The sequence below is a fragment of the Hyposmocoma kahamanoa genome, unplaced genomic scaffold (assembly GCF_003589595.1).
Source record: "Hyposmocoma kahamanoa isolate Upper Pololo Valley unplaced genomic scaffold, ASM358959v1 212, whole genome shotgun sequence".
Lineage (NCBI taxonomy): Eukaryota > Metazoa > Arthropoda > Insecta > Lepidoptera > Cosmopterigidae > Hyposmocoma > Hyposmocoma kahamanoa.
The window spans coordinates 1,034,434-1,053,046 of record NW_020653733.1 but is presented as its reverse complement, the minus strand read 5'-3'; the positions used below and the strand labels follow the sequence as shown (position 1 = coordinate 1,053,046).

At 35.4% G+C, this 18,613-nt stretch overlaps 2 protein-coding genes across 2 annotated transcripts in view; both read right to left on the bottom strand.

Annotated features, from left to right (window-relative positions):
* Positions 1 to 4,610, bottom strand: part of LOC113227653 (ATP-binding cassette sub-family A member 2-like) — an 83,331-nt gene extending 78,721 nt beyond the window's left edge. The window contains exons 1-5 of the mRNA XM_026460615.1: positions 4,599 to 4,610; positions 4,188 to 4,420; positions 3,283 to 3,428; positions 1,556 to 1,686; positions 1,078 to 1,266 (exon numbers count right to left, since the gene is read on the bottom strand). Coding sequence (XP_026316400.1) covers positions 1,078 to 1,266; positions 1,556 to 1,686; positions 3,283 to 3,428; positions 4,188 to 4,420; positions 4,599 to 4,610 — 711 coding nt within the window. The remainder of the gene's footprint in view (positions 1 to 1,077; positions 1,267 to 1,555; positions 1,687 to 3,282; positions 3,429 to 4,187; positions 4,421 to 4,598) is intronic.
* Positions 4,611 to 6,247: 1,637 nt separating this feature from the next.
* Positions 6,248 to 16,911, bottom strand: LOC113227652 (retinal-specific ATP-binding cassette transporter-like). The gene is made up of 11 exons (XM_026460614.1): positions 16,843 to 16,911; positions 12,816 to 12,906; positions 12,173 to 12,302; positions 9,890 to 10,032; positions 8,959 to 9,086; positions 8,449 to 8,625; positions 8,072 to 8,238; positions 7,560 to 7,832; positions 7,174 to 7,426; positions 6,562 to 6,744; positions 6,248 to 6,484 (listed from the first exon to the last, which is right to left on the bottom strand). The coding sequence occupies exons 1-11, from the start codon at positions 16,909 to 16,911 to the stop codon at positions 6,248 to 6,250; spliced, it is 1,851 nt and encodes a 616-aa protein (XP_026316399.1).
* Between the last annotated feature and the right edge of the window lie 1,702 nt (positions 16,912 to 18,613).

The window sequence follows — 18,613 nt, the reverse complement described above, 5'->3', positions numbered from 1 at the left end:
TCAGGTAAGATACAAGCCATTGCAACATAGAACCACCAAACCCATACATTGCTAACTTTTCGACAAGAACCCTGTCCGAAACTTTATCAAAAGCCCTGCTCAAATAGGTATAAATGACGTCAACCTACACATTCGAGTCTAAAGCACCAATAGCTGCCTCCACAAATGTCGCCAAGTTAGTGGACGTTGATCGATCTTTAGTAAAACCAAGTTGGTGATCAGACAGATATTTTTTAAAGGAATTTTGAATGCTTGAACAAACGAGTGCTTCCAAAAGCTTAGCGAACGCCGACAGAATTTAAATTGGTCTATAATTTTCAACTAGTTCATCATACCCAGATTTGTGGATTGGTACTACTTTTGCCTTTTTCCATTCACTTGGGAAGATACCAGTGCTTAGTGAGACATTATAAATTAGAGTTAGTGGAACAGCTAGAGTTTCGGCACAATTTTATTTACAAAGTCGACAGGAGAGCGGTTAAAGTCATACTCAGGATTGCAAAACAACGTCACTTTCTAAAGTATTACCCACAGTAACCATTGACGTAGTACTTAACACCGTTTTCCAGCCGGGGGTACCGACCATCCACTATCACGATTGAAAATTCGAATGACGACCAATCTCGATTAATTAAATGCTTTTCCTTACGAATAGATCATCAAAACGAATATAGTGCGTCGAATCCGAATCCAATATCAGGCTTTATACAGACACTCTATCAGTTTCACAGTTTCACGCAGCCTGTCCTGCGCTTGATTTACGTTGTAACAAAAACGAACACGAGCAATCGCTTACGAAAGAACTTTAGCTTAAAAAAATTTAAATAAGTAATCGCACAGGTTTGCGCGTGCAGGCTTTTCTGCGCGCAATTCTGTACGCTCCTGATCACGCGCGTTAGAGTGACTGTAAAGGGGGCCATTGACTGTTCCGTCAGTGCAGAGCCCTGGCGATCCCGGTTTTTTGTTTATTGTTTCGAGTCGCGTTTGTTCGAATGTTTCTACATTTTTGCAGACAGACGACCTATGTCAAACGAAATTCTCCCAACCTTCTAAGTCCACTGGTTAGAAACTACTTACGAATACAGTAACGTTCCGTTCCACTAAGTACTCCTTCCATTGCTCATGCATATCTTCTCCAGTGCACATAAGGGTCTCCAGACTTCGAACTGCATTTGCCGAGGAATCTGACAGCTGCAGCAGCTCCGACAGACTAGTCGAGCAAGGCCAAGGCGGATTGGCGTTTAGCAATTCGATTATTGGTTCTAGCTGCAAAATTTAATATCACTGTATCAAGCTATTATTTTTAAATATGTACTAAATAGAACAGGTGAAACGTCATTTTTGCAATAACATTAACACAAGTTTAAAAGCGGGATGTATGGTTACGTTATTATGATCCGCACCAAGGTCGATTCTGGTTTGGATATTTCAGATAATTTTATTATTCTGGTACTCAAAGTACTGGAAAATCGCAAGTTTAACACCTGGTATGAGTGTCTGTCACATTTAAGCAATAATTATGCGATGCGATATCGATTTAGTTGGCTGTTTGTACCTGAGTTTCGCCAGCAATAACGATATCCACCATATCAACAATTAGTTGCGGTAGGCTGGGAATGATGACCTCAAGTGCCGAGACGATGACAGGTGGCAGGTTTGACGAGGTGGTCTCATTTCGGAATGTTGCTGAAATAAAATAAGTTTAGATAACTTTTTGAAGTTGAATACTGGACGTTCGTTTCTGATATGACCATCAGGTAACAAAAGCTGCATTATAGATATATGCGTTCATATCATTGACTTACAAGTAAATGGACGACGGGTCTAATACAAAAACCACGAAAAAAATGTCCCAAGTCAACCTATTTAAACGTAGTGACATGTCAATGAATATGACAAAGCTAAAACGTTGAATTTAAATTGTAATGTCATCGCAGTACTATCTAATTTTGCTTGCTTCGCTGTCAGTCGAACAAACGAAGGCTAGAGCGTGAATGACGCTCTGTATACGATTTTAACGCCCTGTAAGTTCGGACACTTTTTAGCGCGGACCCGACGTCCATATAATTGTAAGTCAATGGTTCATATTTAAAAAATGCTTTTATCACATGAAAGTCATAAACCATAAAAGTTGTCAATTTGCAGATATGACCTTATTACACCAAGGGTGCGACATTTTTGTAACCGACTTCAAAAAAGGAGGGCCTTCTCAATTCGAATGTATTTTTTTGTGTGTATGTTGCAGGATTACTCCGGTAGTTATTTTTAGAACGGATTTCAATTATTGTTTTTTTTTTGTTACAAAGAGGTTACCTCCGTATTGCGTCCTGATTTTGATTCAAACCGGAATCGTCCGATCGGGTAGTCTCGAAATCAGATGGGTTTCTGAGCGAGAAGATGAACCTGATTCCTATATATATCTCTTTCTAATTTGTGAGTTAAATCAACTATTGCTAATGTGAAAACTTTCCGATTGGCTAGTTAGACTCGGAAAAGACGCAGTTTCCAATCGGGAGAGGCAATCAAAATCAAGCTGCTGGTCTCATTTAAAGAAGAAAATATTACCAACTCTAAGGGTGTTCAAACTAAGGGATGAATCCGGTTTCGCGCACTTTCCTTTAATCGATTCCAATAAAACTTGGCAAATAGATGTGATTCCAATAAAAAAAGTCGATAAGCGAACTTTTGAGGTTGATTTTTTAATAAACATGTTTTAATTATATCCAGATATTTAGGCAAAGACAATTTACACCATGGATCACCATGGACATGTTATTTAGTACCTATTGGTACACCAGATGTCGCTACAGTACCAAATAGCTATTGCAATTTATCAAAGCTACTTCAATTTCTAGTGATAACAAACAAATCAACTAGATGGCGCTTATTGCACAGATTTTTGATGTACAGTACCGGCTATTCTTTTATTTTGTTTAGGATTAACGCCATCTATCCATATTAGGAAGAGTTAATTTATAAATAAGTATGTGATTGTGATGCCATCTATTGACATGCATATTTGTCAAAGTTCAGAATAATGTTAGCTCGTGATTAATATTTGAATTATATTACAAGAGAAAATAACTGACTTATTTATTTAGTTATATTACAGATCAATTATAATAAATGATATCCACTGTCATTAACATAATTAAACAACTTTCAGGCTATTGTTCAGCATCATCTAGATATAAGACGGATTTTGGACCTTTTTCAGAGTTACAATCTGTACTATAGAGATTAGCAGTCCTCTTTGGTTAATGGTCCATGGTTTGCACTTACCAGCGACAACTTCAGTTAAGTCGTGGAAAATCTCCATAGGGCCTCTTAAAGCGTATAGACTGTACTTCATCTTCAGCCAGCCTTCGTTTGTCACGTTCCAGATTTCGCGGTCTACCAAATCCAGCAATCTAAAGCTCAAATTTATCCTGAAAAACCATAATTCATGATATCGATAATTAGAAACTACCACATTTTATTTTATTGAATATCATGATGTCATTGTCACTACTTTACTACCATGAAATTCGTTTATCTTTTATAAAAATACTTCACTTGTTACTGCTATTATTGGTATAAATAGACCTAACGTGATGACGAATTCCGTCGATTGGCCTGGAATCGAATCAGCGTCTGTAGCCTCAACGCGGCTACCGCTCTTACCAACCCACTCACAATGCGGATCTTTGTTAAGGTTTAAACAACATTTTTGCCGTAACGCCACCTACGAAAACTTGTAAGTTTCTTTTACAGTTAGGTACTTTACAGTTGCCAGAAAACTGACAGAGATGTCGCTATGTTAAATGCAATATTTGTGAATATGTTTTTACTACTATGATAGAGAACTATTTTTAACCGACTTCAAAAAAGGAGGAGTTTCTCAATTCGACTTTGTTTTCTTTAAAATATGGCAAATTCATGTAATTCCAACAACTTTTGAGGCCGAATTTTTCTAATAAAAAAACTGTTATTTGTAAAAATATCCACTAGGTTGTAATTACTATTGATACAAAAATCGAACAAATACAAAGAAAAATTCCCTCGATCCGATTGGTCTGCAATCAGCATCTGTTGCCTTAACGTGGCTACTGGCTAGCTAGCTATCACATTTTCCAACAATGATTTGCAATTACGAGTTATTATCACCGTTTTTATAGCGCTATTTTATGTAACAATTGTGAACTTACCCGAGCCGTATACTCCGGCTTATATTTCTTCTATCAAACCATAATTTCTTAGCATTATTTAGAAGCTTGTCCACTTCCATCAATTGATTCTCATCCATACCGTAGCTGCCGTATTCAAACAAATACGGATAATCTCTCTGAACTGTCACATAAAGATTTTTAATGCCGGAGATCAATTTCGTCCATTTCACGCTTTCATAAGCAGTTTGTTCTGATTTACGTATTGAGTCTACCTGAAAAACACAATATGTATTATAGTTTAGATTTATAGTATAGTTTGTATTATAAAGCTTTTAAGCTTTATCAGGTTCCAGGGTAAGCCATCTCGTTCTTTCGTTAGGTCCCAGTTATCTTTTCCATCCTTCAGTTCCGGTTTCTATACTCACTCCTTAACTGTTCATGCGATCAGACGTTGGAACGCATTTCCATTACTGTTCATGATAGTAGATCGTTAGCTATTTTCAAAATGAATAGAATTAGGAAGACCTGACCTGACACTCTGTTTCTTTATTATGTCAAGTCTTTTAACGCATACTAAAAATAATGCAAGAATAGTAGGTAATAAGTCTGTACTTACAGCTTTTCCTATAACAGAGTCACTTTTCAAACCACTTTCAATATTTCGGCTTAAATCGCATAATGAAGATACTAAAGCTTCGGTATCGACATTATCAGGCAAGTTCAAATATAACGCTGCGTTGTCGACGCCATTACACATGATGTCTTCACTATGAGTCAATAGAGCTTTGTAGGTCTGGAAGAAATGAGGTTACCTTTATCACATGTTAAGAAAGATTTATTTTAATGATACTGAGTTTACTGCTCTAAATATTAAAGATCTTATTAGCTTTGAGTAATCAATATAACATGTAAGTAAGTATATGTAGTTGTTATTGTAAAGGAATACTTTTTAATTTATGTAATTCGAATTATCAACGAATTACCAAAAAATCCTTCTATTTCAATGGTCGATATGCGTGCTCTTCCATATTGGTGGTCTTTCTGAAAGTGCAACGACATCTCTAAATTTGATTGATCGAAAAGTAGGTGTGGGTAAGCAACAAGACGATACTATGAATATGCAAACGCGCATTCACCGCTCGACTGGAGCGCGACTCTCGTATTCCGCCGCCCGCGCCGCTGCCGTCGAGAACAGCGTATTACTATTATGCAAACTTAACCCGAGTTTCCAGGCCGATTGTATAGGAGTCTACTCGGATTTTGGTTTACCCCTTACGAGTTCATCAGCGTCTCAATAGCATTTATCTGCTTGCGTAATCAAAATGATGACGACTGATCTGTTGCTGAGGTATATGAGTTGTAGCAGATATGTTATTGGCTGAAGTCAAAATCATCGAAGGGAAAAATGAAATCAAGAGAGAAAATTTGGACCAGAAAATGGATTCTGAAGATGTGATCAACTGAGAGCTTCAAATATTTTTATTCGACAAGTGAAAGAGGAAGATTGTAACACGATGAAAACCTCATAGAGTTACATTCAATCCACTTGTTTTAGTTGGCGCCATATTGTTTTCATAAAATGATCCGAGCATACTCGTAACAATAAAACCGCGTCCGAGTCCACTTTGATTGGATGTCGATGTCCGACTGCGCACGCATTTCCACATTACGAGTAGGTCCGAGTCATTCGAGTGGATCCTGCATCGCTGTCGTCGTTCAGTTTGCAGCCTAAGTGTTACATAAGATTCCGAATTAAACACAGTTAAGACAACTAAACTGTTAGATATCCACCTTCTCTTCATCAATAGATGTTCTTAGTGTCGTTTCCAGTATTGACGGATAAAGTTCTCGCACCGTTTTCAGTAGACTTTCAGAAGTTGTATTGAGCTGGTCATTTAAAGCCTTTACCAGAATTGTGGCGTCTCTTAGAAATGGATTTATTTTGTACGAGAGTATAGGATTTTGATCTATTACTTCCTTTGCTAATGCTCCATGGACTACCACTCTGGAAACAATATAAAAAATAAAATTGATGAATATAATTGCCAATAAAAAATACTTCCTTCGAGGATTACAAAGAAATCCTAAGTGAAATTCACTTACAATATCTGTCTTCCCAAAGCTGCTTTACTTCTGACAATCTTCATGAATTCGGAATCTTCATTAAGGTTGAGCAGTTTATTCCAATTCATCTGAGGTATTTTCTCTGTGGTAACTTTGCGTAATGTCTGCGTAAAGCTCTTCAGCACTTGAAAATCGTAGTCGATGGTGTATAGTTGATCTGCTGTACTTTTTCCTAAGGTTTCTTGTATGAGAAGAGATGCCATTTCGTTTATCTAAAACCATTTTTTAGAATTAAGTAAAATTGAATTATTTAAAATTATGTAATACATATGTCAGTGTGAATTCTTACCTTGTCTTTTACATCAAAGACGCCAAAAGTTCTGATTAAATCAGAAACATAATTATTCCAAGAGTCAGTGCAAACACTTTTCTTTATTGAATTAGCTTCTTCTTTAGATATTATAAAGAACCCTTGTAACGCGTTTACATTGCAAAATACTTGCTTCGGTTTGTCAATCTTGGCTGTTACAATCTGTAAAATTTCGTTGTATTAAGTACTAAATACAGGCAAAATTTTAATGAAACCAATGCATGTTTTCGATGGCATTTGGCATAAAACAGGACAAAAATACTCTAGTGGTCGCTGGTCAATGACTAATTATGTTAAATGTTTGTTCTTTCGTTTCGTTTCGTTCATTATTAATCATGTTAATTATTTGTGCCAATACATAATATTTTTTTGGTTGTGTTCTATTTCGTGATGGCTAGATTAATAGCGAGGGTTATGTATTCACATAGTCACTGACAGTCACGGGCCCTTTTGATTTGCCTATTTACTTATATACTTATTGTTTGTTATGTCATTTCAAGTGTTAGTGAACTATAAAATGCCTTTGATATTGTAGCTAGAACAAAAATTTCAATACAGAAGTTTAGGTATAAGATTAGAAAACAATCGCACCTGAGCCCTTTCTGCGCTGACGAAGCCATCAAATCCTTTGGCGATAATATGATTCGGAAGCTCTGTTAAAACTTTAACACCTTCGGGGTTTCTCAGGGAGACCTCGTAGACCCGCTCTTCTATATGCATATTGATGTTAATTACGTGGTTCGCACCCTCGATTAATTTAGCTAATAAAGTTGAATACAATAGTACGTCGTGTTGGACTCTGCTGTTTAGGTTTTTATGTATTAGTTTTGTAACTTGCGCCAATCTAGAAAAAAAGTTAATATTTGAATTAATATTGCACCTCTGGATTTAATGCAAATTTATTACCATTGACCGTATTATTATTATTTAACTACACATAATTGATAATGAAGGTAGCTAAAGAACACAATACTTACAAATTGAAAACATCAATTGAGGAGTCATCGACTACTTCGGGTAAAACCTCAATAGCTTTATGCAAATCTTTCGTATTTAATTTACTTCCTTTTCCATTTGATAACTCTTTGTCTTCTCTATTCTCTGAGGCTGAATTTATTTCACTTTGTGTCAATACAAGTTTGCTTAAGAAATCTAATCCCAAGATTGTCGTGTCGGAGAAATCTTTGATTTGTTGGTACGATTTCGTGTCACTAAATGTTGGTTTCAATATATCCATTAGTTTTGTTACTCTGAAATATTAATTTTGTTTAGATGCGTTTTTATAATAGAGTGTTAATAAAGTGTTTTATTGTACGCCGATTTATACAACATACCGGGAATCGGTTTCAACGGTTTAAAGGTTCAACTTCCAACTTATATTTTTAGCTCTCTTTTGTTTCAAACTATAAACTTAAGATTTCTAAGAGCAATAAATAGACTCATTTCTGTATTCAAACATTTAAAGGTTTTGAAAACCCTTTTTACTTACAGTTTCAAATCAAAGTAGCTGAAATCAACTTCAGTACCCCGCAGTAACGCGACGACCTCTGCCGGGAGAAAGCTTTGGACTTTGGTCATTCTCAGTACGGCAGTCATTGTATCACCCAGGTCTTTCACTCGATCATCACCGGATAGTTTGTAGTACATGCTGCCTATCTATAATTTAATGCAAATTTTGTTTTTTATTGCACATTAAATTATAATTTTGAATCTTTCTTTGAAAATGATATGATAGTACTTTGTTAATTTGAAGGTTATGTTTTAAATTTCAAACACTATTTTTGTTACCATACTACCAACTCCTCAAGTTTAAAAGTCGTTCACCTTATAGAATTGATATACACATTATAATAACATAGAACTTACCATTTTAATATATTTGCTGAAATTAATCTCCTGCATCAGATCCATGATGATCTTCTGTATATGCTTGTCATTCAGTGAGCATATTTTATTTGTAAATAATTCCAAATTTGCCTTGTTTTCCATTTTTATTAAACTCGTTACCATTACGGCACAGTTATTAGTGTTGCCATTAAACAACTGTAATTGAGTATCCGTATATGAGTGAATATAATATAATTTTACATGAAATACTCGTATATTGCAAACCCTTTGAATTTTATATTTCTATATTTTTGTTGGTCTTGATTTACCCCAGAACAAAGTTTGATTAATCGACATTGTCTGGATGGCTCTGTTACTTACTCTATATTGAACAGTAATTAGTAATTCTAATTACAAATACAATTGTTATAATAAATTAATGAAATTGATAGGTACTCTATATTGAATAGTAATTAGTAATTGTAATTGTAAATACAATTGACTTATTAAATGAATGAAATTGACTCTATGTGTCAGGATGTAACGTACCCCTTGCATGTTAAGCTTTGACGTCATGAGATCCTGTGCGACTTCTGGACTCAGCTCTAACTGCGTATACACATATCGTTTGGTTTTTGATGGGTTGCTAAACAAGTCTTGTACTTGAAGGCCATTTTCTATGGAGAGTAATTAAAAATAGATTAGAATCTTAATTTTTTTTTGCCTGGCAATAAAAGTTTGATTTGTGGTCATTCCTAATCAAATCATAATTTTCACCTAATAGGAAAGTTTTCTATAAATGCAGAGGATACGCAGCTGGGTATGTTTATGATTTGCTGCGCTTAGCAAACTTGCTAAACGATTCCTTGGTACACAGACATGCAATTCTCAAGTTGAACCTTATGCCATCGTAAAGTTAAACAGAATTGCAACGATCTTTGATCAATATTTTGATGAAGGAACCTTGACGAAAAGGATATGGTATAAAACTATCCAGCCGCTATTCCTCCGACCTGGTTTGTAGAGCACAAAATAAAGACACCATCATATTCCGTTGAGTAAGTTTGTATTTATGACGGGAAAAGCTGATAGTTCAAATTGTAGTGAATGTAGGATTATGGAAGATGTTAACTAGTTATGGAATGTAAACGGAATGAGGTCCAGAGCGATCTAACTTACAAGTAAAAAATAATAACATTGATGTTGTTAACAGATATTGGCATGAGAGGCTAAGATGCTGCTCAATGGAGTGGGTTCAGGACTTAAGAACAGAGAACTGTAATTATTTAAATGTTGTACCCTTTTCATTATGTGTTGCACAACGAGGGTGAGGTTTTATTGGAACAAAACCCTTTTTTTATGTGTACGCAGACAAGGTGGTCACACGTTATTGAAAATGAAGCATCGACAAAACAAAAGAACAACACATATTGATTGGGCGTTGACCGTCTCTAAAGAGAGGATATTACACGACACTTACTACTAAATTCTATGAAAGTAGGCTCGTCGACGACGTCAGCCAATTTGGATACGAGCTTGAGGGCGCTGGGTACAGTCGTAGCGACGTCGAGAACTGTCTCATTGTAGATTAGTGACGAGAATTTTCTTTGCAGCTGAGTTAGTCTGAAAACAAATTACGTTTACAAGTGTACCATTACAATATTGCAGGGAGTAGAGGGTAAAGATTAAGGCGACGTATTTCAATGCGAGCCTACATTTTAGGATATGAGGTGTGGGGGACCGCGGCTTGCCTCTCGCAACCCGCGCCCTGTCAATTAATGCGAATAAAATAAACACAGGCGGAAAATTCGAGACAAATCCGTCAACGAGAAGCGCCTGATGGTAGCTGATGGTGGATGTCGTTAAAACGCTGGTCAATTTTGAAATTTTGAGACAAATGTCAATTTAATAACTACAGGGCTTCAGTAGAAAACCAAAATTTTGCAGGTTCTTTGTAGTTACTTCAAGAGAAATATAAAGTTAGATATTTTGTTCATATATAATTCGTTTTGGACTGTAGTTTTAGCCTGTTTTCAGGATTTTATATGATCGGATATAGAACATCACATCGTGTAACAAATTAGCACATTCTTTAGACAATGTCCTTAGGTGTATCATAACATTTTTAAAAACCGTTATCTAATAGTACATATCTAAACAATTTGATCTAGCTAAACAGTTATCCCGTTTCTCGCGACTAGCCGTGTATTTTTATACGTTTTTAACTCCCATTTAAACCATTTATTTACCACACATAATAATAACAAGAGTGCGTGGAGGGAAGAGGCTCAGTCCTTCTGGCTTCTGTACTGATTTTCGGCCTGGCCTTATTGACTCATTGTTTTTATAACATAACCAAATTTTAATAACACCGCCGTCACGATTAACATCGAATTTTAATAATTCTATCTGTTGAAATTATTCCAATAACTTTTGATAAATTAATTTTTAAAATGATATAAGTACGACTACGTACATAGATATTATGACTACGTACGACCAATTTACATTTATTGAAGAATAATAATAAAATAATAAAGATAAAAAAAATTGAAATCAGACAATATTCTCAATTTCGCTCCCTGTCCGCTCTATAAGAAGTTAACCACAGTTTATCTCACTTAAATTAAATTAAAAAGACATTCTTCCCGTTTTACTCATACGAATTTGCGACGTTCTAGGAAGTAGTTACATTACTCTGCGCGACAGATCAGCATGGTAACCATCCGGCCACTGAGGCAGTTAAATGAATATTTACAGCCGTTTAAATCTCTTCTCAGCCATAAACTGAATATTTATTAAACGACTTCAAAAAAGGAGGATGTTCTGAATTCGACAGCATTTTTGTGTGTGTGTATATTACGCGATTACACCGGCATTTGTCAACTGATTTTGATGATTCCTTTTTTATTGGAAAGAGGATACCTCAGTGTGGTTCCTATTTAAATTTGAAGAAAATATTTCACCTTTAAGGGTGGCAAATTAGGATGTGAATCCGTTTCGCGCACTTTCCGGTAATCGATGACAATAAAACTTCACAAATAGATATAATTCCGCGACCTTTTGAGGTTTTTTTTAATAATAAAGATACAATTATTATTTAACTTCCACTTATCCGTCAGATCGAATTCAAGTGTGTTATACTTAACGTGGTCAATATTTTTTTTTCTTCAAGGCAGGACGCCTGTTAATTCATTATTGTTTTAAAAACATTACACTTGTTTATGGTAGTTACGAAATGTTTATGATTAAAAAAAAATGAAAAAGGTGCTAAAAAATTTTAATATTGGAATATAAAAAAAACTAATTTTGTGTGTATTTAATAAAATTAATTAATTAATTAATTAATCTTGTATCTATTTTCGGATGAACAGATTCGCTTTAAAATACAGGTTTACTTCTTAAATATGAATGTAACTATTGGAACGATTTTCAAATTTATATATCACGTGTGCCGTGTTATGTCAAAGCGGGACATTTTTAATTATTTTGGGTACAGCGGGACATGAAGTTTAAAAGTCCCGTAAGTTATACTATTTAAGTCCTATGACATAACCATAATAGGGTAACCTTGATGTGACGCTATAATTAGGACAGTCTGCAGGCTATCCAAGTCTTCAACTACTTACAGAAGAATTATAGTGCTAAGGGCTCATTAAACTGGTTTGGACGAGTTTTTAATTTACGGATGGCGACTTTGGAACACTACTTTGACACAAAGATATAAGAGAATGTATTTATTCAAAGAAATACCTATACTCACTTAGCTTCTTCAAAGGTAGGTATCTCATCGTACTCATCGAGCGGATCGCACTTGTTATTAATACTGCAAACGAACGACTGAATGAAGTTTAACATGCCAGCACTAGGTAGTGCGCGTGCAGGAAACTGACCTGTAAAAATGTAAGCGGACGATTAATGATGTTGTCATGCAGGTGATCAGTTGAATACGTTTCATACACAATATGGAATGACCTGCCTCTTCCTACATGAAAGACAATGTCTCCAATGTCATTGTCATTCAAAAAAAAAGCAATGCCAAGTCTTTTTTTCCGTTTGTGCTATATGTGTTGCGTTGTTCCTGAATTTATCACACGTTTTATAAAATTTTTATTGTGTGCATTTGTTAATTTTGGTGAATTTCTATCAACACGGGCTATGGCAGAGTATCAATATGGGCATATTTCATGGTCTTCTATATCCGAATAGTAGACATTATTTTATAGAATTCTTAGCTTTTCGCGATTCTCTCGATCATTTGATATGGAAACCAGGTTTGCGTTGTACACGGCATAAGGAGCTTGTAAAACATTTCCAGAAAGCAACGCACCGAATGTAATCTTAACTAAATGAGAAATGCGTAAAGTTATTGCAGGAATTATAAAAACATGTATACATATTCTTACATGATGGGAAATCCAAATTGTCTACATTGACCCTTACGATGTATAAACATATTAGAATGGCTGTCGCCCAAATTATGCCCGTGAGAGTAATCTGCGAACAAACACAATGTCAATAAAAAATTAAGTCATTACATTATTATTAAGTTAATACAGTTTACATTCAGTTGTACATACAGGTATATCTGAAAAACAATTAACGCAAGAAGAAAACAAGACAAATAATACAGCAATATTATGGAAAGTGTAAACATGCCAGAAGAGAGAAAAAAAAGATTACAGACTTAATAATAGTGGGTGTATCTAAATACCAACGGATATGTAAAATCCGCTTCTACGTTTATTAGTTATTCTTCGCTTAACTCTATTCAAGGACAGATTCGCAGCGAGAAGTGCTGGACTGACCTGCCGATGCTGCCTCCGGTAAAAAATATGTAAACAATGGCTCCTGTCTGTAAAGAAATAGAGTAGCAATCGATCCTTAATACCAGGGAAGAAAGTATTTATGTGGTCTGTGCTTAATCCCCTAGCAATTCTAAACAAACAAAAATGTCGATTTTTTCAACTTTCTGATGCGTGAAGATTGAAAATCGGCAAAGCTGAGACTCGTCCATTTTGTCCCTATTACCTACTGTTTTTTTTTGTTTTAATTGTTAGTTTATTGTTATAAAACACTTAAACCATAATTGGGTTAAGTGTAGAAATAAATCTTTTTATTTCATTTTTTAAATATAAATCTTAACATTAATGACGAGGAGACTATAATAATTGAGGATCTTAGTCACAGACCACATAACTTTTCTTTCTTCCGTGATCTTAGTAGACTGAAATCTGTATCCCTATAGTCGAGAATAATAAGGAGCCCTCCAGATTCCGATATTAGTAAATCATTACAGGTTTGGCACATTTAAGTTAAAGGGTATAAAAGTATGTATTATTTTTATAAACGTTCAAGGCAGACTATGACATCCAGCTTCCATGGATGACCGGCGGACTGAATGGCCATGAGGGTTAAGTCACACTGAAAGAGCAAAAAGTAAGTCTGCGGCTGCTCGCGGTGCAGCACTGTACGTTATATTATTTCAAATCAATTTAAACTTTTTTCTTTAGAAGATAAGATTAAAAATGTGCTACCCCGGCTGCTGCTCTTTCAGTGTAACTTGACCCTTAAGGCAAATTGACTCAGAAATTCACAATTAGATCGACTTTCTTTTAGATAAAAAACGACGATTACAATTCTGACCAAACCGCTCACAATAATTGCCTTAATTGCAATAATGGCCAATTGAGAGGAAGCATTTACTATATTTTCTAAGTTACCTACATTGTGAATATTTAGTAGCAATCCCTTTCACCGACGGCTAAACGTCGAGATGAAACACGTCGAAGAAGGTATACAACCCTTAGAAAATGTGTGGAGTTCCCAGTCTAGGGCACAGGAGCATTGAAAAGGAAGAAAAGACCAACGGGTTTCTTTATTACATCTTATTTCGTCGTCGATACAAAAACCAGAATCAAACAAAAAACAAATAATAATCTCAGTACATAGTACTAAAAAAACCGACCTCAAAAGTCATTCATCCCCTGGTTTGCCACCCTTAAAGTGGTTTTCCACTGGCGAGGCGAGACGAGACGAGGCGAGGCGAGAATTGAAATTTCGCCGACCTATTTTCACCAAAAATTGCCTTCGCGAGCCCGCGCGAGCTCGCGCTAGGGTTATAGATGGTGGTGACACAGTGTTGTTCAATTCGTCTATTCTTATATCATTCTTATTATTATATTATCATTCGCAAATTCTTATTATTAAATATGTTAACGGAAGAAGATTCAGATGAAGATACTGTAAGAAGAAATAATCATGTTGTAATATAAGCTGTTTGTACGAAGATAAAATATATAATAAATAAAAAGAACTTTTTCGAAAATAACTTTTTTTATAGGAAATGAAACTATTTTTCGGATTTAAATAGCGTGTATTTGTTTTTTTTAACAAACTGATTTTTTTATTTTTGTTTGTTTGAAAAAACAAATATACGCGATTTAAATCCGGAATAATAGTTTCATTTCCTATGTCGCGAAAACCTAAGAACTCGATGTAACTTTTTTATATAATCTTTTATCCCAGGGCACATATTACGAACTAGCAAAATACACATAAAAAAGTTTACAACTGGCGTTGGTATATTTACATTACATTGCAACTATATTGTATATATATATTTTGGAAAATGATGCAATGTTTTGAAAGTGGTTACATAATTATGATAAAATCACAATCCTAATCGTGTACATTTTAATGCAATTATAAATATATAACACGCATTGTATAAATATTTACGAAAATGATTACATATTTTTCAAAACAGCACAAGGTACATTTTTTGAAACATCTAATATTTACATAATTTCGAAAATGTGTGAACGTTTACATTTTAATGCACGCGACTCTATCCCACAATCTCGTGTCGACGATATCGTACGAGACATCGTAAATCGTGTTTCCGTTGCAGAGTTAATACTCGTAGGGAGCAATACGGTTCAATGTTACATTATCAAATATTTCAAATCTCATCTCGCCTATCCTTGTCAATCCCGATCATTTCCACCAAAGATGCGCTAGGGGAGAATTTATATTTTGTCATACAAGTTTTAAGAATCGGCTCGCCTCGTCTCGTTTCACCGGTGGAAATACACCTTTATAGAAAGAAAATGTTCCACTTTCTTCAAATTGAAATGGGACGACTACTGAGGTACCCTCTTTCCAACAAAAAAGGAAACATCAAAATCGGTTCCCAAATGCCGAGGCAATCGCTAAACATATACACATAAAAAATAACAGCCGAATTGAGAACCTTCTCCTTGTTCTGAAGTCGGTTAAAAAGACAGTCTCTCTGTCAGTCAGTCAGCTGGCCAGCTACACAAAGCAGGCGGCGTCCAAAAAGGTCATAACAAGCAATGTTACTGCATATTATATTATGCAAGTGAAGAATATCCTGTGTCCACCCATCAAAAACTATCACTGAGTAACGTAGAAACATATTATACCTTTCAATAAAACAACCAACAAAATTAAACAAGTGGAAAAACAGACACCGTTTTCCAATTTAATAAAAATCGATGTTCTTTATATTTTATATCATATTTTGATATTGATAGTAAGGCTGAGAACCTTCAGCTAAGAGTAGGTAAATACTAAATCTTTAAAGATAAACATTTTGGTCGTGGCCATGAGTCCGTCGTCGACGTGACTATCGACTTACCTTGTAACTGTGTTTGTCTATAGCCTGATGAAGTGCAGATTCGACAAGTAAAGGTTGATGATTTCGATGAAGATCACCGAGAGAATTATAGAAATAAGTGAAACGACACTAGATCGCCTAAACCTGGAAAAAGTTCAAAACTAACATTTTTATAAAAACTTGACCAAGCTCAAGGTTGGTTTAAGAAATTATCACAACCTGGATTTAGAGCCTAACTTTAGATATTCCATCTAGGTTATAATATCTAATCGTGTTTTCTGCGACACCGATAAGAAATTTGACGTAGTTAAGCAAAAAGATCCAATTCACAAAATTATCAAAAAATGAGACATATATGTACCAAAGGTTCCTGAAGTCAGCAACAAAAAACTAAGGAGGAGGAGGAGTTACATGACATTATAAGTTTTTAAACATCAAACTGCCATATCTCGAAAGTAACTGGATGTGCATTGGAACCTTTTTGTTGAAGTACGTCCAATTGAGTAGTTAAAAAATCGATACTTTTCATTGCATATCAAAAGAGTCTAAAGATCAAGCACGTTTTTGCTAATTACTGAAAATCACGTTTTTTAATTATTTTTGTTGTAACACCGATGGATTTTTTTGTCAATTTCATTTTCAAATTCAAATTATAAAGTTGACCAAATAAAATCGGTGTTAAAAAAAATAATTAAAAAACCTGATCGAACGTGCTTGATCCCTAGACACTTTTGATGTGTGTACATTCTACTTATTTGAGGGATCAAAAAGGTCACTAGACTAAAACTTACAATTTTCCGTTTCCTGATAAGGTAGTCCTTCCAGAGCAGCAGCCGCAACTGCCGCGACGCCGCAGGCATCTTGAATGCACCATTACTGTGGAAATATATACAGACGATTAAAAGGAAGGAAGAACTAGTTATTTTTTTACTTTGACGGAAGCAGAAAAAATTCAAAAAATCTGCTATAGTTCAGGGATTAACAATTGATTTAACTGTCATATTCAAGTTTTGTTAAGAGAAATATAACTTCGTGAATGAATACAACCCAAGTTCATCACATAACTTTCTCATTAGTATTGCTGTTCAGTCACTGGCGTGGTGTCACTAGTGGCGTTTGTTTGCTTAATCCTAGCACTGTGCACGCGCAGCACGTCTTTGGTTGCGTTTAACTTAACTGTGATTTACGTGTTGTCTGTGTCGTAGTAGGTAGGAGGCACTACAGAACATATTTGTTCTAAGACGGTTTTAAATGAATCATCCGGTACTAATACGGGGTTTTTCCATCCGAAATGATTGCTTAGAGTGTATATAACGAAGATATGAAGACCAGTATCGTTGCTGTGATCGTCAACTGCATATGGGTGACCCAAAGTATAGCATAATGTGGCATTTTTTTAAATAATACACAAAGCATTAGGTAGTCTGACGGTTAACCTGATGGAGAATGGTAACAGCCGCCAATAGATTAATACGGTACGAGGAAGTATTATTCTTAACATCGTATGTCCGACTAGTAGATTCATAAAAAAATTAGGCATTTTTTATCTTTGTCTTGTAAAAACGTGCCGCAAGAGCAATTTACGATCAGGGTCGCAGAGTGTATCTCAGAGATAAGTAAGAAATAAGTTAAATTCATTAAAATTATAATACAATAATAACAATAATAACGCACATACTCAACATAGCCCCGCACTATCAAAACCCTGTGTCGCGGGTGCCATGGACACACACATAGACAACTACAAATCACACCCAAACTCACGAGAGAGCATGGTAAACGTTCGTTCACGGAGGCAGTTCTTGCACTAGCGTCACAAAAAGCTAGTAATTTTCATGAAAATAGATAACGCGCACACACTCCTAGCCCCGCACTAGGGAAACCCTGTATAGCGGGTGCCATCGACACAGGCGTAGACAACCACAAATAACACCCAAACTCAAGAGAGAAATAAATGTAGGGCATGTAAATATTTCTCCCGGCCTGGCAATCGAACCCGAGACTCTGCGTCGCAGTCCGGCATGGTAACCGTTCGGCCACGGGGACAGTTGAAGAGTTAATAATAATACGAGGAATAATCACTTTTTTATTATAACTGAATCAGTTAACGGAAAGTGGGTGCAAGTGGAATCCAACAAACCGGGTGCATCCTCTTATTTGCCATCCTTAGAGGTGGGATATTTTCTTGAAATGGGACCACTACTGAGGTACTCACCCCATTTTTAACAAAAAAAAACATGGAAACGATTTACAAATGTCAGTGTAATTGCGTAATACACGTCCAAAAAAATACAGTCAAATTACAACCTCCTTCTTCTTGGAATTCGGTTAAAAATCAACTAGTTATTTTTGACAGTGGTCTCCATAAAGTCAAAAATTAATTTAAGTTCAAAATATTATTTTCTCACGGAAAATCGGTTTTTTATGTTGATAATGAAAAGGGAAGACACCGGTAGTGAAGTGTGGGGCCCGAAACGCGATTGACTAACACAAAAACAAAAAAAATCTTTTTTACCACGTTCAACAACGGAGAAACCAGTTTCATTCGATAGTTATTAGAGA

What these genes read in the sequence shown, in the direction of transcription:
- LOC113227652 (XM_026460614.1), bottom strand. Translation starts at nt 16,911, where the DNA reads ATGCCTGCGGCGTCGCGGCAGTTGCGGCTGCTGCTCTGGAAGGACTAC. An exon ending in TTATCAGGAAACGGAAAATT is followed by an intron (nt 12,907 to 16,842) that starts GTAAGTTTTAGT and finishes GTTTGTTCGCAG; the next exon opens with ATTACTCTCACGGGCATAAT. An exon ending in TACTTTCATAGAATTTAGTA is followed by an intron (nt 9,087 to 9,889) that starts GTAAGTGTCGTG and finishes TACTCTCCATAG; the next exon opens with AAAATGGCCTTCAAGTACAA.